Here is a 27,973-nt window from a genome sequence, read left to right as displayed (position 1 = left end):
TTTCCTGTAATGGTAACAGGTTGAAAGCAAACTGTAGCGGTAACAGCTGATTTGCTTGTAACATTACAGATAATGTTTCAGTAACCGCGCGGAAGAATCACGTGACTGACTGGAAATTAGCCAATCAGGAGAAAAGTGTTTGAAAGCTAGTTGCAGAAAAAAACATGGCTGAATGCATGTTGGTTGTATAGCGCAGGTAAGTCAGAAAATGTTTACAATTACTGCTTGAAATATTTTTTGTTCATTTTATGCAGATTATTCTCATGCACTTTGCACTGTTATATGTAGTGAGTAAGTATTTAAACGTTTAAGCTTTGCGATTAATTAATATCAGTGTTCGTAATGTCTAATGAGTTGAAAGAGTGCAAAATATTTATTCCAAATGCAGATCTAATAGTAGTATTTTGTCATTGTGCATCCGATAAATTACGCCTTAAATTGCCCGTATTATGATTTAAAACTAATTATTCCAAAATTTAATCACTGTTTGTGGTATGTAATTGAAATGGTAATGTGGTTGTTGAAAACAAAACTTATCATTTTAGCGTTCTTTTCCAATCGTCTGACCAAAGAACGTTTGACATCTTTTTCCCGGCAGGCCTTGCGAGAAACGTTTATATAAACATTTAGAATTCTGATTGTAATGTATATATTTTTTTGCTTACTAGGTTTAGTTTATTCTTTTTCTAGGATTATCTAATTAGTTATACCTGGTTTATAATTCAGTCTAATATGTTTATGTACGAGTGTGTTATGAAGTAAAATTACAAAAACTTGAACAACGCGGTCGAGAATCTCGTTTATTCCTTTAGTGTAATAATATTTTTTCAGTGGTATTAATTTCTTACGAAAATATTATAATTCCAAAATGAAGTAATTATATTGATTAAAAATATGCCGTATCATACTTTTCGTAATGTTTTGTTTTACTAACTAGATGCAACTTAATTATTCCATATATTTTAATATACCAATATCAACAGGGGAAAAATGGAAATGACCTAAAATATTTTTCTAACAATTCGTTAAACTAATTATAAAACAAAACTAAAATTTTGTGGGTACTATTCCATTTTGAGGACCGTAAAAAATTGCAGCGAAAATGTATGCGCAAAAGCGCCAAATCTAGCAAACGCGCCCATTTAACAGCGCGCCAAATCTAGCGTACGCACTGATTTCAAATTGCGTAATTTTAGATAGTTCTATATTTCTTAAGACGGCATTGAAATACTAGATTAATTTTTAAATCCTTTTTGATTTCAAATCCTTTTTTGATATCCTATAGATTTAACAATTTTGGAACTGCCCATGACGAAAAGTCTGCAATCCATGTACACATCGACCTATTTTCACTTTAAAAAAAATCACAAAAATGGCACTGCGCACACCCTTGACTTTATCTATGTACACATCGGCCTATTTTCACTTAAAAAGTAAAAGAAAATTGATTAAAATTCAATTGTTTTTAACCTTGTAAAAATTGCCAAACAAATAAAAAGGGCGATTCTGCACTTTACCAAGAATTTTTTTCAAAGAAAAGGCATCATTCATTATAGAAAATTATGTTTGAACAACCAACAAGATGAAATTATGCTTTAGCGATAACTCGGTAGCGAAATAGCGATGCAGGAATCCGTTCAGTTATGTTTAGCTTTTTTTTATATAAATTATAAAAATTATTTGAAATAGTTATTTACTCTTATGCTTCCATTCAGTCAGGTTTAGCCTTTTTCATATAAATTATAATAATAAAAAAGTATTATATGGAATTAACCTTGTATCTAAATTAAAACAATAATCTTTAAATAGTTATTTACTATTATACTTCTTTCTTGCGTTAGGGTTGCCGCAATTATTTTTGGCAGCACTGGCATCAACGATAGTTTGGCGATTTTTTACGGTCCTCAAAACGGAATAGTACCATTTTGTGCATTATTTCCAAAAATATCATTTCATTAGTATTTTATAAATGACAACATATATTATATTGTATATATAACTACCATTGCATACTTATAAGTTTTTAAACATTTAATGTAGAATTTATGTTGATTTTATTTTGCCCAGTTTTAATACAATTTTGAAGTATAGTCTTGTTACTAGGATAACATGAATCTGCTAATACAAGTTTAATACATTTCTTGACAAATGTTTCTCTTATTCATGTAATATAATATATAAATCATAAAATAAGTTTTCTTAAAAATAAATTATTATTGTTTATTGGAATTTAAAACAATTCTGTATCTGTATGTTGTATTAAAAATAAAATAATAATGAATTTTTAATGAAGCATTGATTTTAGCATTAACAATGTAAATATATATATATATATATATATATATATACACACATGAATAAATGGAAATGCAAGCTACTTTTCCTTACATATTCATTCCCATAGTTATATATTCATGGGCGGTTTTGCCCATGTGCCCATGAATATATACTTCCCTTTAGGCTGATAGCCTTTGCATGCTTTGCCATATTCTATCAATCCAAATGATGCAAATATGCAGAAAATTTTACTTTCTTTGAAAGTTAATACCGGAAATAAAATTCAGTGCATTTGTAAACTACATTAGTTGTCTTATAGCTTGGCATTTAATTGCCCAATGATTTACTAGTCCAAACTAAGGCAGAATTCAGATATCGTTCAAATAAAAGAAAATTAATAAGGTCTGATTTTTAGACGTATATATGAAGATTTATTTTTTTAATATTATTTTAAGTCAACCAAATTAATTTCAAATTTAAGTAAGTATTCATGCTTTTCAGTAGCATTATTTTTGATATCTTAAATTAAATAACTGAATGCAATATTTCTTGTTAATAAAAGAAAAGCAATGTTATGAAAGACTAGTGGATTTGCAAGTTCTAATTACGAAAGGTCCCATGCTTTAAGGGGTCATTTTTAAAAATACTTAATTAAAAAAAATATTTAACGTAAAACTTCCAAACTTCACACATGGGGAATATTAATTCTATATATTTTATCTCATTCTTATTTTATTAATTAATTTCATAGCATTTTGTGTGACACTAGTAGTAATTATTAATTAAATTTTATGCTATTTCTGATCTATGTTTTGATTTTGTTATTAATTACGTTAGTTTACATAAGATTTAAAATTATGTAAGGTACAAAAACCTTCTGCCTCTATTAATATATGCTGAAGTGAATGAAATTATGCCAGTGAAATTTTTTAAAATCAAAAACAAATTTCTGTGGAAAATTAAAGTTATAAATTCTAAATGCAAACAAAGGAGTGAATTTGAAAGTTATCAAATAAGCCAAAGTGTTGGTCATTTTTTCAGTTTTGCAGAAGAATTTTTATACTTTGCAGAATGGGAATATGATGTTTGGTTTTGTTAGTATTAATTATTACAACTGAATTATTGCAACTTACATTGCAACACGTAATTTAGCTTAAAATTTATTTGAACTTAATTTTCTAATTTATTTTGATCATGTATATTTCATATGTCATAAGTCTTTGAAATGAACTTAATTCTATTTATTTACACAATTTTTTTAAAGAAGAAAAAGTCACATTTGGTTTGCTTAGTTGCACACGAAGATACATACCTATATATATAGAGAGAGAGAGGGAGAAACAGGAGTTATGTTTACTTGCAGACTTTTTTCTTCCTTTTTACTAATACTATAGTATGAAAATCAAGGGGGAAATTAAGCAATCAATTTAATTTTGAAGGATGTGATTACAATAAGATCATAACCAATCAAAAATATTCATGAATGAACTACTGGTAACTATCATAGTATTATTATTTAAAAGAAACCTACATTCCAATAAGAACGCTTAGTAACATAACCATTTAAGTTATCTGATAAAAGTAATTTTCATTCCTACTTCCCTATACCTTGAATTTCACTCTTAGTATTGCCCACTGCTACTCCCTAGACCTCAAAGCATTTAATGCATCTGGAACTGCAATTTGTGTCTTCTTCTACAGCATGCAAGTTATCACCGTTTTGTTTGTACTGCCACGAGCAATGATCTTCAGAATTACCGTATTGCGTTGCATATTCCACCCCACCCAGCTTTAGAACCAGATTCTGAAAATTAAAAAAAGGAAGCACTTCCGCAGAGAACCCGGTAAATGTAAACATCGCCAACTTTGGCGATAATAGTTCAAACTTGGTAACCCATCGGATTTATCGTATTCGCTTGTTCGAAGCTTGCAACCATTCTCTTGCGATTATTTTGTTGAATTAACACTGTCGTTGTTCGCATTTGCAGATTTATATTATTCTTCTCTTATTTATTATTATTTTTTCTGAATTTTTAACAACGAATAGATAGAAATATTTTCGTAGATAGATGCCGGTTCTCGGTTCGGGATGAAAGGAGGGGTGAATGCTAATTTGTAACACGGCTGTTCACGTTGTATTCTTAATTATTAACAGCTCTAAGAACCATGAGGTTTCCAAAGTCTAAAATAATTTGATTTCGTAGACCGCAAAAATGTGCATGTGCATTTTAAATAATTAAGTAATGCTTTTATTTTTATTATTGGTTATTGTCATCTAAAATTATGAGAATAAATCAATTTTTATGGCGTAAAATTTTAACAACATAACATATTGTTAATGCTTTTCTAACAATAACCTTTCAGAGGATGGCAGGTGTGACATAAATAGATGATTAAATTGAAATAAAAAATATTGATTATCTAAGATGTCAGAATAGTTCGATGCATCACCATGGTCATCAAAATTAGCAAACCACTGCTGGTGTAAGGAATATATTGTTTTCTGTGTTAACTGGAATTTAAGACAAATTTTTTTCGTATATCACGGTTAACCGGTTAATTTCAGTACATTAATGCTAATTTATATTTTTAAATAAATTTTTATTTCCGTTATAAATCCTTATATATTGTCTTATGCTTAATATATTCTTTTCTGTGCTAACTTGAATTTAATACACATTTATTTTCGTATATCACGTTTAACCGGTTAGTTTTACATCTACATGCTTATTATCTGTGAATTTTTACTACCATATGCTTAATATATTGTTTTGTCTGCTAATTTGAATTTACATGCACTAAAAATCACGTTTACGGATCGGCTTATCGTCGATGAACGGCGAGCTTGGCGAGTAAAAATGCAGCGGCGCCAACAGGTTCTTTCCCGACTCGCCAACGGGTTCTCTGCGACCAACGGGTTCTTTCCAAACGTGAAAAATATTTACATAATTTTCCCCCTTTTAATGCATTCAGAAAATGAATATCCCAAGATTTTAAAATGGGTTTATCAACATAATGATTGTTTTCGTCATACTAACAAAGGCAAACTTTTGCACACTTAAAGCCCCGTTGAATTTTTCTCTTCTAACTGTTGAACTCGTATTATGTCAGCCTAATACAAACAATGATCTATGATAGTGAAAGCAAATACCAACTGCCATTCACTGTGCAATTTTGCCATATCAGCTGAATGTTCACCCTAGCAAGCATCGGACCACAACCTTCTCTAATTATTTATGTATGATCTGAGGCCTAAGGATTTGCATGAACAACAATGAGAATGACAGAAGTTCAAATTATAAAGAAGAAATGAGATAACTTATTAGATGTTGCAATTATGTGTATTCTTATTGAAATAGAGGTTTCTTTTAAATAAATAATATTGTGATAGTAGTAGTTTATCCATGATTACTTTTCATTTGTTATATTCCTACTGTGAATGTGTCCTTTGGAAATTAAATTATTCGTTTAATTTTTCCCTCTTAATTTTCGGAAGATAAAATTAGTAAAAATAAGTGGGAATATGGCATCAAGAACATTAGATATCCCCATTTTCTTGAAGCTGTTCACTATTATTGTTTCATCAATGATAGGCCATGCATCCAAAATCCCCTAGCAAATCAGCTAGTAAGATGAAAACGACCACTATGCGGACGAAAAATTTAGGGTAACTCGTTTTGTTAGCGCCTTAAGGAAGACAAACATTACCTAAATCTTTAAAACATATTCAGAATCCTGTGCTAAAAGAAAGCTAGGGGGAAAATGTCCGAGTCCCAGTGATTCCTTTGGACGAATATGTAATATTGTTTTAGAAATTTAAGGTAATAAATATAATATTTTTCGAATGCTAAAACAGTTCGAGAAATTTATTCAAGTTCTGAATTCTGAATATAAGTATACTGCATATTATATTTAATAACTATGGTGGCTTCATTTATGAAAATATTTGAATATTGGCTGTTTTTGTACAATGAACCTTCTCTATGCTAGCTATACGTGATTCCTGAAAATTTTGATCTTTAAATAATGGTGGGCATCCTAGAGAAGTTATGTTTACTAATTAGTTATTTTATGAGGAATGCTGGTTAAATTTAAAAAGTGATTGACTGAGGTAGCTTGTCGTAATGAGACAGTTCACTGTAATCCAATTTTTTAAAGAATTTAAGCTGTTCTTAATTAATTAAGATATTATAAAGAAATATGATTAAAAGTGTTATATAAGCACATGTTTAAAACATCTATTAAAATAATTTTTATAAGCTTTTTAACAGCATGATTATGATTTTAAAAGAAATGTTTTTTTCTTTAGTTAGGAGACATGGTTTACAAAGAGGAGAAAAACCATTCATTTTTTCCAAGCAGTCGAAACGAATTTTTATGAAATGTTTATTAAATTATATTATGTTATTTTTTAATTAATTCTTTTTTTCAGGTTTTATGTAAAGTTTATGAATTAAGTAATAAATTATTTTTACTTCTGTATTTTAATTAGCATATTATTTGCTTCATAGTGTTTCACAATAAAATTATAAATTCAATAAACTTCTTAATTAACATGCTGTAATATAGAGAGAGAGCATAAAGTTTGTTTTCTGTTGTCACATGTTTATTTCACTATTTTGTATGCGAATCTCGAAATTTATAATAACTAGGAATATTTTTTTAGTATCCCTTTCGAAATGGTAAATATTAAGCTTAGATTTATTACATATTATGTTTGTAAAAAATTATAGGTAAAATTAAAATGCATTAAATTTTAAGCTAAACTGAAATATTAATTTTAGAAATAAATTTCTTAAAGGCATAATTGTATTAAGAATTTTAAGGGAAACAAGGCTTTAAAAATTAAGGTCAGTTGGCAAAGTTTTATGCTTATTCAAAAAGCATGACATTAGGTTTTTAATGAAAGACTTCTATCTGTTAATTCAAAGGAAATTATTTGAAGGTAAGTAAAAAAGTTATGCATTATTTCAAACAATAGCAGACTGTTGACAAACACTGAGTGCAGATAAGAATAAAAAGATTAGTTAGACGTTGTAATTCAAGCGTATGAACAAAATTTTGAATTCCTTGTAGTAACAAAATGAAGTTCATTGCTATGTTGAATTCTTTAATTTACTGAAAATGTCATTTTTTAGAAGGAGAGAACATATTTTTGAAATATGAAGAACAGCTGTTCTGAGTTCTTCATAGAAATATTTCACAAAATGTCTTTTACTGTAATAATATGATCATATCAACATGCAACACGTTTACTCATATAAGTTAAATCTAAAGCAACATGTGTCTATTTTAGCTAGAATTACTAAAAAGAAAGTTCTAGAACATATCTTATTAACTGACACTAAAACATGCAAATAAAACATACTATTTTTTCAGCTATTTTACAGGGCAAATATAAGGAGTAGCATATCAATTTGAACTTTTAAATTAATCAAAATGATAATATGAAAGGCCTTTCAATAATATCAGACATAAGTTTCTCTTCATAAAACAAAAATACTCTGCAACAGACTAATGTTACTTTTTGAAAAAGAACATTGCTGTTGAAAGCACATCTTTTAAATTAATGCTATTCTGAGGTCAAATTGACTAATTTAAAAGGCCAAACTATTATGCTTCACTTGCATATATCTGTATAATGATATACACATGCAGATATTGTTTTACTCAAAACATCTTGATTTCAATATATTTTATTATAATAAGCATCATTTTAGACAAAAAAATCTATTACTTTTATAGACATATCCTTTAGTATTATCTATGAAAAATATATTCTACACACATAATTACTTAATGGGATATTAGAAGGAAATAATCTGAAACCTTTACAGATACAACCATTGGAATTTTACGTAAGAAAAGTATCTTCTACTCACATAATAACTTGCTATAATAATACAAGAAAATAACCTGTAACGGTTACAGATATATCTGTTGAGATTTTACATGAGAAAAACATGTCCTTTTTACATAATTATTTGCTGTAATATTACACGCAAATAATCTGTAACCATTACAGATATATCGTTTGGGAATTTACATGAGAAAAATATGTTCTACTTACATAACTATATGCTGTGATATTACAAGAAAAAGATCTGTAACCATTACAGGCAAAACTCTTGTAATGTTACAAAGAAAACACCTGTTTCTGTTACTCAAATAACCCATGGCATCCCAGTTTCCATGAGTTTTCTTAGTAACCTTACAGATTTTTTTTTACAGTGTACACGAAGTGTTTTCTCTTCTAAAAGAAGCAGGTTTAAAGGCAAATGCGGCCAAATGTAAATTTGCTACCAAAGGACTTCTTTACCTGAGCTATAAGCTATCTCAAAGGACAATCAAAAGGAAAGATTCTAATATCATAGCGATAAAAAATATCTACTGTCTAATGCAATAAAACAGTTAGCCTTATTTTGCTCCTATTATAAAACTTTCATCAAAGATTTTGCTCATATAATACAGCCATTATTAAAGAGAAAAAAGCCAGATTTACCTCATCGGCAGAACCACAATTTTATGCGGCTTTTATCATAAGTAAGAAATAATTTAAGTTTTTCAAATTTTTAACATTTTTTAAATAAATAAAGTTGTATTTAAATTATTACTTATAGGATGCATCCATTTTTTACATCTCCATTTTAAAATGCTTTAACGTACATAATTGCTTAGTAAAATTATATTTTGGGATTTACCTTTAATTGTGTATGCGACTTGAAGCTACATCATCAACATCACGGACAACGTAGCAGGTAATCAATAGTTAACCATTTTTTTTTTCCAAAGGTAAAATTGCCAGAATTTCATCTACCTTACTTAGTTTTGCTAAAGTAAATATTTACTCCATTTCTCAGTGCTGATTTTAAATTATCTTCAATACTTAACCCGAAACTCTACAAAAGTGTTGTGATTTATCGATTATTTTTCTAGAAAATTTTAATAGCAGCTATGGAAACGCCTGAGCTCTATATCAGTCGTATTCAAACTTTATGGCAGTGCGACACCATAAAAATGCAGACGATCCCTAAAAACAATTTCGCGACCCCAATCAGAGCATCGACCTTTAGTTATGTACCATCAATTCAGACTTTTAAGGATTTTTATCCACCTTGCGACCCCGCTGTAAATTTTCGTCATCCCAAATGGGGTCGCGATCTATAGTTTGAATACCGTTGCTCTATATGTTAATATATTTTAAGTATTTTAATCATGTTAATATATTTCAAGCTATAGATATAATTTCGGAACATTTTTCTACAATGACAAAAATAATTTCAAACAATGATTCCTAAACAAATCAATTCGAGCTGCAGATATGCATAATATCTTTAATAATGTTCTGTTATAAATTTTTGCTTAAACTAAGTAAATGACTATATGCTGTAATGAAGGACGTCCAGTCAGAACAGATAGGGTAGACGCTTCCTGTCATAACCAAAACAGAGACTTCCTATCAAATCATAAGTGTTTGTTTATGATTTCATCAATCTTCCTATCAAATCATAAAAAAACACTTCCTAGCATAACCAAAACAGATAAAAAAATCTTTTTTATTCTTTATGTTTGTAATTTTTCTTAATCACTTTTATTTCACTTACCACAAACACTGGCATGTTTTAAACATTTTGCATGTAGCGAACACCCTGCTTCCGTATATTATACCGAAATGGACTGTGAAGTGAATTTCCATGAAAATCACTTCCTAAACGAGACATTTGTTGGACAAAAGGCACTTTTTTCAATTCAGTTGATGACTGGCATGTAGAGTCATTAGGTTATTTTTAAACTAGGAGAGATGAAAAATGAGCAACGTCTTTGCCGGGAATCGAACCACGGTCCTCTGGAATACGCGCCCAGCGTACTGACCACCACACTACGAAGGCATGTTAAGAAGGCGGGAGAAATACCTTATAAACATACCGGTGCTACTTTGGTAGACGGTTGCACGGATTTTTGGCAATTTACGTTGGCGCAATTGTTGGCGCGATTTCTACAAACGTCAGCCATCTTGAAAAACGCTGTTTTTACGCATAGTAAAGTATTCGAAACTTAAAAAAAAAGAAAAAAATATATATCGTTAGAAATAATGGATTAATTTTTTTGTTGAAAATGTCGTTTTTTAAGATGGCAGGCAAGTGTAAATAAATAAATTTACTATGAGTATAAAATACTAAAGTAAGGTTATTATTACTTTCATATAGCAAAGAAATAGAATAAAAATACCACTATAAAAACATTGCGCCAACGTTTAATTGGATTAAAATATTACGTAAATTGAATATCGAATTAAAAACCATCATACCAACGTTTAAAAGAATTAAAATATTACTTAAATTAAATACTTTAAAATAAGTAAATAAGAACGCTTCGTACACTAGAGCTAAAATGACAGCAATTAGTTTATTGTTGGTAAAAAAGGAGGAATGTCTAATAATTTTCTTACCGTTACAGCGGTTATTTCTTCCAACATGACCATAATATCATATACGGCCGTCTCAGAATCGGCTCTTCTAACGGTCTTCATCTGTGATCTACATTTTCGCACTTCATTGAAGAAACAATTAGCGACGTTTCCTTCAAAAATTTAAAATAAATTTCCTCTGACCCTTGTAAGAATTTATAAATAAATCTTTGGCGGCGAAAATAAGGTCTCAAAGGACAATTTTTTGATTCCGAAACCAAAAATTCTTGGTACTTATCAAAAACAACATTCATCTTTGAAGGAGACATTTTTGAAGGAATTCGAAGATATGAATTAAATTTTAAAATGGCGCGGTAATGCACAAATTTTCAGCAACCTATCAGGGAGCTGATTACAGCTCATTAATGCACAAATATTCTAAAACCAATCAGAGAGCTGATTACATCACGCCTAGAATTAAAATTATTTAAATAATCATACATAATAAAATCATTTTAAAAAAGAAATGCAAAATTAAATTGTATTTTAATATTTAACAGCCATAAATAATGTTTAAAACATTAAATTAAATTTATAGATATTAAAACCAATTACTTTTAAAGTAAGGTGACGTCACTGATTACATCATCCACAGCATAAAATTTCATAAAATATGATAAAGAATAAAATTTTTATTTCAAATAAAAATGCAAAATTAAATTGATTTTTAATATTTAGAAGCCATAAATAATATTTAAAACACGGAATTTATGCATAATAACACGCATTATTTTTTAAATAAAATGTCAACAAAGTATCGGTTACCATAAATAACTTATCCAGCAATGGGTTTACCATAAGTCGTATTACTCGCCAAAAGAAAAATTGCCAAAAACTCGCCAAAATCCGTGCAACCGTCTACCAAAGTAGCACCAACATACCAAGCTTAATGCTTTTTATTTATAATTCACATACATATGTTTGTAATAGCCTAAATAGATGATATATGCATATTCCGTCGTTTCTTACTATAAATATATACGAAAATAATTTAACTTTTCTTTTGTAAAATTTTTGACAGCTTTATTAACTATGATTCAAGAAGGAATTTTTTTTTTTAGAATCCAGATTTAGATATTCATTTTATTAGAATTTTATTTCGTCTTTTACTAAATTATTATTTATTTACTGCTGAAAGTTTACCATACCTAAAACAATCGAACTATTATTATTATTTATTTTTATTATTGTTATTATTTGTTTCAAAATATAGTATTACAAATGAATTACCATAAATTTATGTTTCCATTGCTTTTAATTTATAGCTGTAAGTTTTTTGTTCTTAGTGTTATAATTATTGTTTTCATTTTTAGTGTTTAATCATTGTTTCATTTTTTAGTATTTAAGTGTTATACATAAATATATTTTGCCTCGTAATTTCTACAACATTTCATCTCACTTCGCTGTTGAGAGTTTATCTTTGAATCAGTCGGAATTCAATAAGGGGATATAATGAGTAAATATACATAAAAACTGATATATTTTTTTTTAGTCCAAAGGGGCAGTTTGCCCTGAAGGACTATTAATTTCGTTTTGGCATGTTATGTTTGTTCACTATAAACGTGGGTTCACTTTTCAAATTGTTGCCACGAAATATTATCCCCTGTATTATATTTAAAGAAATTAAATAACGAAGAATCTGCATAAATGTACATATGTTTTCCACATTATGATAAAACAACGGAACCTGGAGCCAGCAAATTTTGAATAACGTCGTTTCCACCCGAATATCGGCCTCTGGAAGCCCAAATTTGGAATTTGTTTTATTATCTGTTTCATATTTTGTAAAATTTTAACGAATTTTTTATTAACAAACACAACGATTTCAAAGCGAGCAATGGCCAAACTGTACAGGGGGGGGGGAAGTTATCTCCAGCGCGGCGAGACTGTGTATCGGAAATTCTAAAGATATGCTGATTTTAAAATTATTTTGCGATATTGCTGTTGAACTGTATTTTATGGTTAAAGTGTGATAAAGTACATGATATTTAATAAATAAAGGTAACACACAAAACGTGTAAAGAGTCCCTTTGGGCGTAATGTAAAATCTGAAAGCATTCAGATTTTTTTTTTAAAAAAAATTTATTATATAGTTTTTTATTTTTAAATTTTTATATTCTGTCATCCTTCCATATGTATATTTTAAATTCTTGTAAAATTAATTTGTTAAATTTAGAAACGCTTCAATAGCACTGAAGATAATACCGGCGCATTTTATTTTTCAAATATTTGGAAAGACTGCGGATGTAAGCAGTTAAATGACTACAGAAATATCATCTGCGCAGCCGCACTTTTTCTCTTGTTTTCCTTTTCCAGGGTTTTCATCGATCGCTGACTGTTTCTTCATCTTCCAGGAAGCGCTCTCATATCGCCCACTCTCTCTCGGAGAATGACGTATGCCCGGGCTGAGCAAAGGCTATGCCGCAATGCCGTTGTGCAGGATGTCGAAATACACTGAATTTTAATCTTTGGGCTGCGTCGCCTCACGGCGAGCGATCTAAACGATTATTTCAACCAAATGTTTTCATTCTGCTATGAATATTTGAAAAAAAATTTTTTTTCCCCGCATTCTCGGAAATTATTTAAAAAGAGTATTTTTCTGCACTTTACTAATGAATTTCTTTTAATCATCGTTTTCTTGAACGGAAGTTGTCCTTTTTTCTTAAACAGAAATAGTTTGTGTGTCCTTAAAACTAAATTTAATAAATTATAAAACTGCATCGATTATTTCTAATCCGTTATACTTTACTAATCGATTAACTGTTATGCATAACTTCTTTCATTCTAATATGCGTTCTTGTAGTACGTAATAACATATGATATAAATAAAGGAAGATATAGTTTAGTTAGTTGTTTGTAAAAGAAATTTCGCTTCATGATTTTGACGTTTAGGAGATCGGGCAAAGTAATAAAGCGCTCTTTTTCTCTCTTATTTCAAGTACGAACCCTTTTCGCAATTCAGTTTCATTCGTCTGTTCTCATTCTGCTTGCTGTGTTTCCTATGGCTTCTTATACAAAACAATCTGAAATTCAGGTTAAGATTAGATTACAAGAATATGGCAGAGCGCACGAGGACTATCTAGATAAAGGAAGGGATGCTTTCGCAGAGAAATGTCTGCGGGAACCTGGTTAATTTCCCATTGCACATGGGGAGAACCACAAAATCCAAATATATAGCCAACCCGTTCGAACCTGGGTCGAACTACCAGCATACATGGGTCTTAAATACTCGGCCACTGGTTGGGCAAAACATGAAATTGAAGGTAAAGCATTTACAATAAATACGCAATTTAAAAATAAATTCATTTGAAACTAATAGGGTTTTAAGTTTCAGTAGTATCTAAATGTTGTATATTAGGAATATTGCATGCGAAATCAACAGAAAAATTAGAAGTGCAAAAATGTTACGCACCTTCCGAGCTTCTTGATTAATTGTATGGCATTGGTAGGTTGTCATACTGCGGAGGAAAAGCAAAATATAAAATACTAAACACCCGTGCTATGGAAAATTTAATTAAATAAAAATCTGTACTTTAAAATCAATCAATACGGAAACATGTTATTTCTAAGTATGCAACATTTTTTCGAAACTATTGCATTTTCTTTTGGCATGCGATTATAAATAAAAGCGTGCATATTTGACGAATTCGGGAAAAACGACTAGACAATCTATAAATAATCTAAAAAATTATTTCTGATGCTCTGGCTTTGGATGACTTACAACAGCACATTATTACTGCTTTTATCATCAAATAAATAAGAAGCATTCTTAGTTTATAAATATAAGTGAGTATTTTCAAATACACAACAAGCAACAAAAATTTGCACTTAACCCTAACGTGCCTCTTACGAAAATAAACATGAATCGGAAAGCTATAAAGACAACTCTAAGAAGTAACTAAAAATACTATCACAAATTTGAACGCATAAAGTTTTTATTTTTTTTTTTCCTCTTACATTAAGTTTTAGAAGTTATGGAGATCATTAAGCATTTTATTTTGGAACAAGAGACTCGAAAAATGTGACTGACCTCTCCGGACCTTCCGATGGCTACCTGAACATGCTTTCGGAAAGGGAGAAACCTTACATTCTCTCATTCTTAAAGGGCGACTGGGAAACCCAGGATCTATTTGCAAATCCTGGTGGTGACGAAGCATTTTATCTTGAACATTCAGCTTTCATTTATCATTAAGCATTGTATTTTGAACATTCAGCTTTCATTAGCATTAAGCATTATATTTTGAATATTCAGTTTTCATTAGCATTAAGCATTGCATTTTGAACATTCAGCTTTTATTAGCATTAAGCATTGTATTTTGAACAGGAGAGGTAAAAAATGTGTAATGACCTCGCGTGGACTCGAAATCGCAGCAAGATTCCGTTTCCTAGCAGGATGCGCTTTCCAGTTACACCACGACGACACGTGATAAGGAGAGAGAAAAACCTTACAGGTATCATTAAATATGCAACAGTATAACATTGAGAGCGCTTGGACACAAACCTATGCATATTAGACATCTCATGAAAAAAACAAAAAACGGGGAAAAAAAAAGGAACGAAATAAATAAATAAAAAAGGAAACTTCGGATTTAGCATTAAAAAAAACCTAGTTAGAAATGTTTAAAATAAACTTAATTTCTAAATTATTGCTCAGTCCACAGATTTTTTTTTTTTTTTTACTATCGATTACCTTGTGAAAGTTACGATTTAAGTTTCATTAACAGTTAGTTTTAAGTTAATTTTTATAGTATGCTTCTTGGCTCGTCATAATACTCGGTTGCATCATAGGTTTGTGCAAATTACATCTCAAGTGGCGTGGTTCAAAAGTAAAATATGATTTTAATTGTTAGTTTATTAGAATTTCATCCGCGATTCTACCGCCTGGCCAGTGGAAGTGGTGTAGAGGAGGGAAAGCACTACCGGAAAGGTTTTGCTGCTGTCAGAAATTGCCAAGAAAGTTAGTTTACTAAACCTCTTTCGCCAAGGCCCCACTGGTGGCCGAAGTTAAGACCGCTGAAAATTGGTAGCTCCACCCGGGTTCAAGTCCAGGTAAACGGGCTGACTGCATGCTTGGTTCTCATGGTTTGTCCAAAGTGTAACAATACGAGCCAATTTTTCTGAGAAATCCCTTTACGAAGGCTAGCGGCATTCTCAAGAGGCCGAGTGGTATCTATTTCACAGACCAGTTGGGAATTCCAAGTGTAGACTATGTGATGGTAAAGAGTCCCCGCCTAAGGCAATTTCTTCTGCTAAGTTTCTTCTACTATGTTTCTTTAGGATTATATTTTGGTTTCAGAGAATGAAATCATATTAACTGGAGCGACTTTTTTTCCGTTAAAAACTAAACTTTTGAACTCAGTTGATTTTAAGTTTCACATTTAAGCTAGAGGAAACAACAGCTACAGGATAAGTAAATTTAAATCTCGAGTTCCAACATCTGGGGTCAAATGACGGGTTTGATAGTGAGAAAAGCAACTTTTTGATTTAAAATACGGAAATTTTAAAGCGGCAGTTATTCAGTGCAGAAGATTATTTACGAGAGTGCGTAATGAAGTCGATAGTAAAGGAAGCGAATTAACAAAAGACAAAAAATATTTTTCGATTTTAAACTTTACTGTAAAATAGTCTAAACTAACTGTAAAACAGTCTAAACTTTTATTAGAGCTTGAAATAACAGTACGAGAGTTTCGTTTTAAAGATAATAAGGAGGAAGTTACATTGTCTAAAGAAATAGATGATTCTAAATTATATTTTGACAGGTGGAGAGTTCTGGAAAATGAATTAAAAGAACTTGTTTTAGGTACTCCTAACGTGTCACTCACTGATCCAGCTTGCATTCAAAAGATTTTTGCGTTATCCTAAATTACACTATTAAGTTTTGAAGGCGCTGTGAAAAAAGGGGGATAAATTTCGTAAAACTTTGTCAAGATTCTACCTTAGACAATAATGATATATTTACCTACTTATCTCAGGCTATGAAAAAAAATATCCTGCGGAATACGTAATAAAATGTTTTCCGCCTGTCGGCGATAGTTATAGAAATGCAATAAAATCATTGCGAAAGCGATTTGATAATGAAGAATTTTTAATTGAAATTGATATTCATGACTTGCTATTTCTAGTTATTCAAAAGCAAAATACACATTCGTTTCAAAAACTGTATGACGAACTTGAATCGAAGTTAAGAGCTATCTTGGGAATCTCCAGAGGTAATAATTGTGCGTTAGTGTATCCACTTGTAGTGTCAATATTAAGATATGAAGTACTACGCACTGGGGAAAGGTTTCGATTCACGCATAAAAGGTCAGAAAGTTCAACTGGTAAATGCACTGGATCCAAACTATACAGGATGATTCAAAATTATCTGACAAAACTATAAATGCAGATTCAGAGGGGACTGAAATAAGGTTTGAGAATAGAAATTTTGTGCAGAAAAGGCGCTTTGCGGTGGTACAAGACCCTGTTGAGCAGCAGGTAAAAGTGTTCCACTGATGTAAATCGTTATTCCTCGTGCGAATTTTGAGCGGTATGCATGGCTCACAAAAGCGGAGCTCGTCGAGATGCACTGCATTTTATCTACGGGTCCACGGCTAAAACGAAGCGGCTGCTCAAAGGAGTTACAGAAAACGATTCCCGAGCACTACATCCTTTGAACGATTGCTCCATTTTTGTCCATCTGGAAGAGTAAAGCATAATTTAAGCGAAATTTCGCTATGCATTATTAGGTATAAATGGGATACTAGTACTGGGTAAAGTGTAGATAGCATTCTGGAGTAAGATGGCGCAAAGAGATGGTGAAGCCTCGAAATTTCAAACAAGCGTATTCTTTCCAGCAAAATCTAACCTGCTAGTAATATAACTGTAATTCTCAGCAAGATTTGACCTGTTATTCCAACAAATGTATTAGTAATCTGTTAGAAAGTTTTACCTGATTAATTCATTCATTCAGCGCACAGTTCAGTTAAAAGTGAGAATTTTGACGAACCATGTTCCGCGCTGCACTTTTTGGAAAAGTTATAAAAGCACGCTGCTATTTTTTATTTTTTTTTTTTATTATTATTATTTTTTTTTTATTTCTTTATTTGTCCAAAGGGGCAATTTGCCCAGAAGGACTATTAATTTCGTTTTGGCATTTTGCGCTGATTCTCTATAAACGTTGATTCACTTTTCAAATTGTTGCCTCCAAATATTAGAGTCCTGTATTATATTTAAAGAAGTTAAATAATGAAGAATCTGCATAAATCTATGTTTCTCACATTGTGATAAAACAACGGTACCTCGAGCCGCTAAATTTTGAATAACATGGTCTTCCAACCGAACATGGGCACTTGGAAGCCCGACTTTGGAATTTGTTTTATTATGTATTTCATATTTTGTAAAACGTAACGAATTTTTTATTAACGAACTCAACGATTTAACAGCGAGCAATGGCAACACTTTACGGGAAAAAAGAATTATCTCCAGCTCGCAAGACTGTGTATCGGAAATTCTAATAGGCTCATTTAAAAATTATTTTGCGATATTATTGTTGAACTGAATTTTATGGTTTAAGTACAAAGAACATGATATTTAATAAATAAAGGTAACACACGAAATGTTAAAAAAAAACGCCCCTTTGGGCGTAATGTAGAATATGAAAGCTTTCAGATTTATTTACCTGTTTATTTATTTATTTATTATTTTTTAGTATGAGTGCCGGAGTCTCTGGAGACTATAACATTGTATTCTATGTTAAAGTCGTTTAGCTGGTATAAATATAACGGCCAGGCGCTGTGACGTCCCGTCGATGCTTCACGCTGTACGTATGAGGCGTTTAAGCGGGACGTGTTGAAAAAGTTTTGATTGGCAGTGCAAATTCATTTCTGCTTTCCCCAAAAAAATTTGTTATGTGATTGTAATGCTATATTTTGCTTTTGGAAACTGCTGTCTGAGGAAAAAATGTCTTATACTTTGTAATCAGCAATTAATAAAACATGAGTAATAATGATTTTTGTTTTAGTTACATTCCTGACAAGTGTCTGTTAGCTTACACCTTATTCATTACTTCTGTGTAGTCGATGATGGAAAGAAATCAAGCTGTGTATAATGCTTAAAGTGTCTTAGAAACCATTGTCTGAACAAAGTGGATTATAATTTTGTTTTTGTTTTTTTAAGTTTATAATTTTTAAATGTTATGCACCGTTCCTGGCAGAACTAAAATAAGTTGGAACAAATATTGATGCAACATTTACTGAGCTTTGAATCATGCGACATAGCGTCCTATACAGTCAAAGCCTTGAAATAAACATCATGAATTTCTAGATTTGTTGATTGCAAGGAAACAGCTTCTAAAATCAAACCATTTTGTTTCCAGCCACCAAACGCTGTCCTATAGATGCGCTAATCTTGAAAGCTTGGATCACAGCAGCTCCCTTTTTTAATTGTTAATGTTTATTCTTGAGGAATAGAAAATGCATTTAAAAGAATTTATTTTGTCATGAACGCTTACTGAAAATCTAAAATCGGTAGCAGTTTGATACGTATCTCTTCCCAATGCGAAATCAAAACTAGTACTCAGAGGGAGGAAAATGATAATCGACAAATGTTATCGTCTCATTAAAATGCGATCCAGCATTTCGTTAATATCAGAGCAGCATATTACTTTTTTTGAAGAAACATTTGAAGAACTAAAATCAAATAATCAATTAGATTTTGTGATTTTGTTTAAAGAACTCATATTGACATATTTACTGCAGAATAAACATAAGCTTTTATTTATTATTTTTATTTACTGTTTATCATACGATATTTAACCTCCTATTGCACTTTTTGAAAATCATACGCTATACTTACTGCATCTTCACTCAGACCTAGCATCCTTAAAATATAGAGAAATAGCTCAGAAAAATACATTCTTATGTATTATTATTCATACATAATAAGTCTATATGGATTTCTACGTTACATAATCTTACATCATTAAATATAAAGAAGCTAATGTATTCTATGTTCATTACTTTTCATATGCTTTTTTGGACATCAATTTTTCCCCTTATAATTCGGCAAGAAAGTATTCCGTAACATCCCTAGAAGCATATGCTTTTAAACATTCCACCGTTTGACTATTATTTCATTTCTGAATTTGTCGAAAAAAAAATGAACAAACTACATAACGCGCACTTTTGCAATAGAAATCAATTTTAAACATGTTCAGAAGGAATCGCTGAGTCATCTTCGATTCTGCTGCTTCGATGTGAGTATTTACAGAGTTTCCTACGCATTAGAATCCGACAGGTTGATTCCAGCGATCTGTAGCCGTTTACAAGTTTATACCCTGCCACTGAGAATTTCCATCTGGGTCAGAGAATTCTCTCCCAGAGCGATTGCTTGGTTGTGGGAGAAAAAGATTTTAGCCAGCTTTAAAAAATATATATATATATATATATATATATATTTGTAGACGTAAGAGGCATCAGCCTCTGAATGGGAACAGAAAATGCTGTTAAGAGCCTTTGATGCTGTAAAATGAATGTGAAAAAAAAAATTTTTTTTTTTGAATAATAAATCCATTTTTACCTGAGAAATTCCACATTGTTTCCCTTTCTTTCAATATTCCCACATCTTTCAATATTCCCAGCAACATTCTAGTCCTCCGACCGGCAAGGTCGTATATATATTAGAGGTGGACGATCCGCTCCGGAATTCAAAGAACCGATTCACATTACTGAGAGACCGACCTTTAATCCAGAGAAAACGGAGCGGTAATTATTTAACAGGTATCATGCGATCACAGAAAATATTGTCCTGCAGGCTGATGATATGAATCACAGCAAAGTAAAAGTCATAAAAATTACACAGTTCTTGACAGAGTGGACAACAAATTTCCATTAACAGAGAGGAGAAAACATCAGTTTTTGATGGAAAATTTTTGTCGGCAACAGGCAGATTTACATTCATAGAGCGCTGAAAGATTAGTTGAAATTTCTGACAAGGGTTTACAAAAAATAGGCGGTTATGTTAAGAAACAGTGTGATGTATCCTTACTATACTGTGTTACAATGAACCTCTCAATTAAAGTTCCCCGATCTGCAATGATCAAGTGTAATTTACTTTTTTTAATCCTCTTTGTATGTTCATATGTCATTCTCTAATTACAAAATTATAAATATTTTTTAAATTTCTTGTTTTTATCTCAAAGCAAAGAGAGTTACGCTCATTTTCATCAGTTATCTTTAAACTTTTAACTCCGGTGTATTTTGAGAGAAAGTCGTGACCAAATTGAAATGAATATCATGAATTTCTAGAATTATTAATGGCAAGGAAACCCCTTCTAAAATTAAACCATTTTGTTTGCAACTACCAAAAGTTGTCTGATAGATACGATAGTCTTGAAAGTTCGGATTGCAGCAGTTCGCTTTTTCCTTTAATTGTTTATGTTTATTCCTGAAGAATAGAAAAATGCATTAAAAGAATTTATTTTCCCATGAACGCCTACTGAAAACCTAAAATCGGTAACAGTTTGATACGTATCTCTTTCCAGCTGCGAAATCAAAAACAGTGCTTAACGTTTCATAAGAGAAAACTATTTTTTTTTAAATTATAGGCCTATAATATAAGCATCATTTTGTAAAGAGAAGTTCCCCTCTCCCCACCGTTAGCATGCACAGATACCTTTGCTTTTATTTCTGATTTCTTCAATTTCTCAATTTTTTTTTTTTTTTTTAGTTCGCATTTCCTAGTTTTGAGTTTATACATATATAAAAATTACTGTTGCGCTAGTAACTAAAAAACAGTTAAAAGAATTACCTGAAAGCCAGAAGTTTTCATATCTATATCCTGCAAATTCTTTCTTACTCCTATACTCGAATCAGAATCTGCGTCTGATACCTCTGATAAAACTGAAGTACGTCGCCTTTGAACTTTTTCCCACTCTTCAAGAGAAGCCTGTGAATCGGAATCTCCGTCGACACTTGCCCCACAGCCCATTGGAGGAGCACCTGTACAATAATAGATGCATACCATTTGAGCTTCGATCTCTAATCGCTTTTTAAAATGAAAAATTTTGTATTTCATTCATGATTAAGCTCATATGATTTTCTTCTATTTACTCTATTTTATTGTTTGTTAAAAGTAAAAACCTGAGGATTTCTGCATGTTAAGAGTACGTTACTGCATCTGATTTTATTTGAGGGAGGGACTGAGTCTTACATTTCGGTAGTTTACGACAGCAAACGACCCACAAATAATATTTTAAGATAATATAAATTTCTAATTCATTTTTTCCGTAGTTTAATTTAATTGACTTTTGGCTTGAAAAATAATCAGATTTTGTTGATGTCCGCATGAACGAGCATAGAGTAGTAGGTACTATACCTGAACTCGTGTCTTCTGAAAGCATTTAGTCAGTTTATTTTGTTTTCCTCTCAGTTTTTAAAGCTGATCCAATTATTCAGAATGCTTTAAGCTGTATTTCGTATAAGTAGGTCTCTATTCCGGCATTTGAGTAGCTTATAAATTACCGAAATATCGTTCTTGTACGTAAAACTAATCGGGTGAACTTTGCTTTACACGTATCTGAAACAAATAGCAATTATAAAATATGAACGTAATTGTGAAAAAAAAAATTCCTGAAATTTTAAATAGACTAATTAAATTAAATAAACTTTAATATTTAAATAGACTTTAATTTTTTAAAGCACGCTGAAGATATAGGCCGGTTATAATATTTATTAGGCTAATTTAAAGCATTTACGATTCTTATCATCGGATGCAGTTTGATTTGAAAATGTGACTTTCATCAGATGGTTGTTATTGTCGTCCGAAATCATTTTTTTTTTAATTTTATTAAATTTTGAATGTAGCTTTCAGGATTGGATACCATGCAGTTTAGCTGCTCTATATGGTAAAAGGAATTATTGAAAGCTGATTGTCCCGCCGATTAGCTTGAGTCCGAAATCTGAATAAAGTATTGAACTGTGTGACTGTAACATCTTTGCGGAAGGGAAGGATTTTAAAATTCCCTCGAGAAGCTAATAGTAGTGAAAGAATCGTACGAGGCCTTTGCATCTGATTTTCTGGGACTGTAGTATCTGATCTTTGTGTTATGCCATACTCGATTCCGAGACCGAAGTATTTTCCTTTTTATTATGCCATACTCGATTCAGACCTCATAATTACAGCGTTACTTTTTAATTGCCATATTTCACTGGTTCTTAGTTAATATACTTTTTTGTATACTTAAATCTTTTGTATCCTTTCGCCCTGTGCTATTCTTTGTACTCTCTCGCTGTTTATTTTTTTAAATGCCCGGACGCTTTATATAATGGCCATTAGCCTTGCGCCACTACAAGGGCCGGAAGTGGTTGCCATTTCATTATGGAAGCACCTAACAGGTGATCACCGTTGCCTTCTATGAAGGGAAGGGCAATTACAACCATGCCTTCTCCGGAATTCGAACCTGGGCCCGTCGCTACGGCAATCAAGGTCACTAACCACTATACCGGCTGGACGGCGCTCTATTACTGTATCTGTATGAATTCATATTAGTTCTTTATATATTTTCTGCTTTCCTGCCGCTCTTACATTGCAGCTTACAATTTGTTTAGTTCGGATTCCAACAAACCTATTACTTTCGTATTGTACCTGCACCTTTTTTCAGGTTTTTTTTTTTTTTTTTTTTTTTTTTTTTTTTTTTTTTTTTTTTAATAGTTTCAACTGCAAGTAAGGCATCATATGTCACGGACTCAGCCCTTCTTTCTTCAGCCATTTAATTGTATAATTAGCATCATTGTATGGTAATTTTATCAAGTCTTGCCGCTGAAAACTTTCTGTACCACTGTGCCTGTAAATATCATTTTATTGTCTTTTTTTTTTCTGTTCCTGTAATGATAGCTCATCTTTATACTTGTTACAGTTTTATTCACGTCTACTGTAATATCATTCCTGTGTGTTTGTATACATTTACGTTAGATGCATACGCATGTTAAATTAACTGTATTGCAAATTTTCTTAAATAATTCAACGAACGCCATTTAACCTGCCCCCCTGCCGTCTTAGGTTGTGGTTTAGCGGGTAGTTGACTCTGTCGACTGAAATACATGTAAAGATAAACCATCTGTCAAGTAGGGCAGCTATACTATCGACTATACAGGGCTGCTCCAGATTACGTTTTGAATGAAGCTTAGGCAGGTAGGTCTTGTGCCCTTTATTACAATAAAAATTTCTCTTCCCACCAGTTTGCATCAGAAATCTACCCTAAACTCAATGAGAAGATTCGTCTTTTTATTTTAAACTCTTAAAATATAGATGAGACTAAATAACTTTATGCATAGTAATATTTCCTCTATTATAAAAATATGCATAAATAACACAAGCTATATTTATTAAATTACACATTGTACGAAACTATTTATTAGCAGTTACTGATGCTTAATTAGCTTTTTCCATTAAAAGTAAAAAAACTACAATTTAACAGAAAAAATATAAATAAAAAAATAAATAAAAAGAAAATATTTGATATTCTAGAAGGTGTTGCACATCCTTGAGGGTACAGTTTCAAAATCAAAAGAAAGATAACGTTTATAGGTCAGTTTGATGAAAAAGTGTGTCATACTTACTCAAACTGAAAGATGCATTTTATTTTCTTCATTGCAGATATTACGCTGATGACAAAAATAAAAATCAGGGCAAAATGAAGATTTAGTCTAAACTCAGCTACATCAGGTATGTGGAGAAAATTTTTCTATTTTAATATTTAAATAATAATATAAATGTGAGTGAAGAGCTTGATTTATATCAAATTTCTTATATATATATATATATATATATATATATAACAGGCAAAAATAACTAAGGGCATTATAGAAAGCTACCTTCATTAATAATGAATTTAACATTTTATTTTTATAACAGTTGCTATAAAAGACTTAATTTGGTGTTTCAGAATAAATATTAGTGATTAAAATGAATATTAGTTTTACAAGTCTAATTTGATTGGTTTAAATAAAACCTTCGCTAATTGTATAATTACGTAAAGAAACGAAATATTTTTTCATTCCATTGATAATTTTCGAGAAAAAATAAAAGGAAGAGGAGCTGAATATAAAAAGGCACTGAAAGAATTTACCTTATACTACATGAAAGACGCTCCAATTCATGGACAAAATGTTTTCCTAAACAAGCCTCATTTAAAACAAGAAACAGAATGATGAGTAACAAGTTCAGAGTACTAAATAAGTTGCGCATTTCTTTTTTGGAAATCAAAGTACTTTAATAACGAAATAAACGAAAGTAAATTACTTCGAGTGTAGTACTTAACTCCTAAGTATCGCGAGGAATAACTTACTTTTAAGCCAAATATTATTTCTATTTAATTAAAGTTTTCAGAAATTTAGCTTTTGTTCGAATATATAAAATTTCAGTTTATCAATTAAGATAAATTGAAATTTTGATGATTTGGAGTTAAAACGAGTTCACTGTATTTCTCCTATTATGAGATTATTTAATATCTAGTAGTTCGAAGTTAATTAAGATAACTTAGATTTTTTTTTTTTTTTTTTTTTTTTTTTTTAAGTTAACCCTTCCCAAAAAGGAGATAAAAGTGTTGGTAATTGTACAAAGTTGTTGTTCGCATTTCCCATCTTTCCTGATCAATTTTTAAATACGAGTATATTCCCATATTTATGAACGTCTACTGTGTTATCTTTGTTAATAAAAAAATCTGTAATAAAGATAATGCTTATTTACTGTTTAATACAAATAATTGTTAAAAGGCTATCTACATAAATTAAAAAGTATTTTTAAAAGCTAAATAATATCCCAAAAACGAAAATGTCATTTTATTTCAATGTAACTGTAAAATTTAATTTTTCAAAGAGTTTTAACTCAATATTGCTACATTCTACTTTGAACTTTTTGAAGAGTTTTAACTCAATATTGCTACATTTCAAATTCTCATCTCAAAATTATCCTTTAGTATTTTTAAGATAAAATGTAAAATTAATATTACAAATCTAATTTAATACATTTAAATAAACCCTGTCGTTAATTGTGTAATTGAGTAAAGAAACGAAATATTTTCCTCTCCATTGAAATTTTCGATAAAACGTTAAAGGAAGAGAAACTGCATATAAAACAGCACTGAAAGAACTTACCTTATACTACATGAAAAGCGCTCCAATTCATGGACAAAAGTTTTCCCTAAACAGCCTCAAATATTTATTTAAAACAGGAAACAATGATGAGCAACAAGTTCAGAGTACTAGTAAGTTGCGCATTTCTTCTTTGGAAATCAAAGTATTTTAATGACGGAAATAAATTATTTTGCGTGTATTGTTTAACTCCTAAAGTATCGCGAGGGTGGAAAATAACCTACTTTTATTCAAAATGAAGGCGATTTTAAGCAACTTGCCCAGGTGTTTTCTTTTTGACCAAAATCTATTGAGTCAATTGAGTGTGTTACCTAGGCAATATGATCGATTAAAACAGTGTTCAAAGATTGGTGTCTGATAGCGCTAGGAACTTGATGTTGTTGATATTATAAGCTAGAATTTCATTTCAAATTGTCAACATTTTTTTAAGAGTGTTGCGCAGGAAATTGTGAATTCATTATGTCGCTATGATCGATTTCGTAACATTTATCATAATCAGTCTTCTCATTGAATCATTTTCGTCAATAATAATGTTCGTCATCAATAATAATTTTCAAAGGAAGTATGCTTCCAATGTTTGAGTTTTTTTTTTTTTTTTTTCCGTTTCTCATTTTTGTAAGTAGTAGGATAAAATTTCATGCTTACTGTGAGTACTAATTCAATGAATTCAATTTTAAAATTGCTTTTGGATAGTCGCTTACAGATCCTGCTCTGTGATTAAAAACACTATTTTCTAACGTCATTACAATAATCTGTAATCGTTACAATAATACGATACTTCGAATGCAGCGAAGAATTTTATGAAAAGGTAATGGAAACAGCTATTTCTTTACTGGGTGGATTTAAACACATGTGGTAATAATGAAATTGAAGACAATAAAAAAGCTGTGCGACGATGTTTTTAAATATCTTTTGTACTGATATTAAATCATTAATAAATGTTTATAATACAAATAAATATTTATATTAAATTAGACATAAATTAGAAACATCGTTCACATTGCAAAAATTTTAAACTGGAATAAGGCACGTCACATTTAGAATTTTGCAATAAAAATTCTTTTCATTTCGTTAACATAAAAATAATGAGAATACAAACTGTTTATTTAATAGTTAAAATATGTATTTTATACGATATAACTATGCTTCGCGAACTGTGGATAAAAAGAATTTTTAAGTATATCCTTAAGAATAATAGCAATTTAGAAAAGTTACGATTTAGAAATATTAAAAATTGTGCTGTGCGCAGCGATGCGAGTAGAAACTAAACATTCCTTCTTTGAAATTTTAAAATATTTAAGCTACTTTTTAAAAACGCAGAATTTCAGAAATTGTTTTATCTTTCTCCTACATATGAAAATCAGTTGAAAATGTAGAACGTACAAACTATCAAATAAGTTGCAAGATAGAAATTATCGATGCTATATGATTTTTTGAAATATTTTTATTTAATTAATTTATTTATTTTAAAAAAAAAGGTTTTTCTCCTCTCTAATGAAACTTCTCAAGACTTTCTGTTTTGTCTTGTGGAGGTGAAATTGGTTATCTAGATTATTAATGATCTTCTTATCTAGGGGAGGTGGTCATCATGAGAGTTTTCGCTATATATCAGTTAATCTGTGTACACGGGTGTGTAAATTTGAGGACAAGGTGAGTTTTCGAATGTAACGTAGTGCAGAAGTGTTTCACATCTACCCAAATCATACAATAATATCCTCCCAAAAATGAAAAAAAAAAAAAAAAAAAGCCGTTTTATTTAAAAGACAGCTCTGAGCACACCTGCAGAGAAGACACAAATGTCTACGTGAGAGGCGCCTGGCTAGAAAAATCTTCAGAAAGTGATATGATCAGAACTGACTGCCATGCAGAAATTACAACCTTTATCCGTGCTGAAGACAAGGTTGTCAAGGAGCTGTTGAAGCATCGTAGCCCATTCTTCTTGTAGATCCAATTTCAGCTGCGATATCTTTGCTGGCGGCTGGTCATGTGTTGCAAAGCGTCTCCTTAGATGATTCCACACCTGTTATGTGTAATTTAGGTCAAGGGATCTTGCAGATCAATCCATGCATTGAATACTTTCACTCTCCAAGAGCTCAGCGAC

At 30.8% G+C, this 27,973-nt stretch overlaps 1 protein-coding gene and 1 long non-coding RNA gene across 6 annotated transcripts in view; one reads left to right on the top strand and one right to left on the bottom strand.

Moving 5' to 3' along the window:
* LOC118193727 (calpain-A-like) overlaps positions 1-27,973 on the bottom strand; it is a 133,451-nt gene that overhangs the window by 90,740 nt on the left and 14,738 nt on the right. For 2 of the 5 annotated variants that reach the window (XM_085807247.1, XM_085807249.1), the window contains exons 1-2: positions 25,876-26,101; positions 21,530-21,720 (exon numbers count right to left, since the gene is read on the bottom strand). In XM_085807247.1, coding sequence (XP_085663373.1) covers positions 21,530-21,709 — 180 coding nt within the window. In that variant the 5' untranslated portion in view covers positions 21,710-21,720; positions 25,876-26,101. Of the gene's footprint in view, positions 1-8,978; positions 9,104-14,156; positions 14,203-21,529; positions 21,721-25,875; positions 26,102-27,973 lie in introns of those variants that run through there. The other 3 variants (XM_085807250.1, XM_085807248.1, XM_085807252.1) reach the window with 3 other exon arrangements.
* LOC146993454 (uncharacterized) lies at positions 111-6,759 on the top strand. Its single transcript, XR_015038427.1, has 2 exons — positions 111-196; positions 6,591-6,759. It is a non-coding gene; the product is annotated as an uncharacterized LOC146993454 (long non-coding RNA).

The sequence above is a fragment of the Stegodyphus dumicola genome, chromosome X1, assembly GCF_044657685.1.
Source record: "Stegodyphus dumicola isolate Sdum_Otavi_A_Nest chromosome X1, ASM4465768v1".
NCBI classification, from domain to species: domain Eukaryota; kingdom Metazoa; phylum Arthropoda; class Arachnida; order Araneae; family Eresidae; genus Stegodyphus; species Stegodyphus dumicola.
The sequence above is the reverse complement of the archived record's forward strand: the minus strand, read 5'-3'. Positions and strand labels throughout refer to the sequence as shown.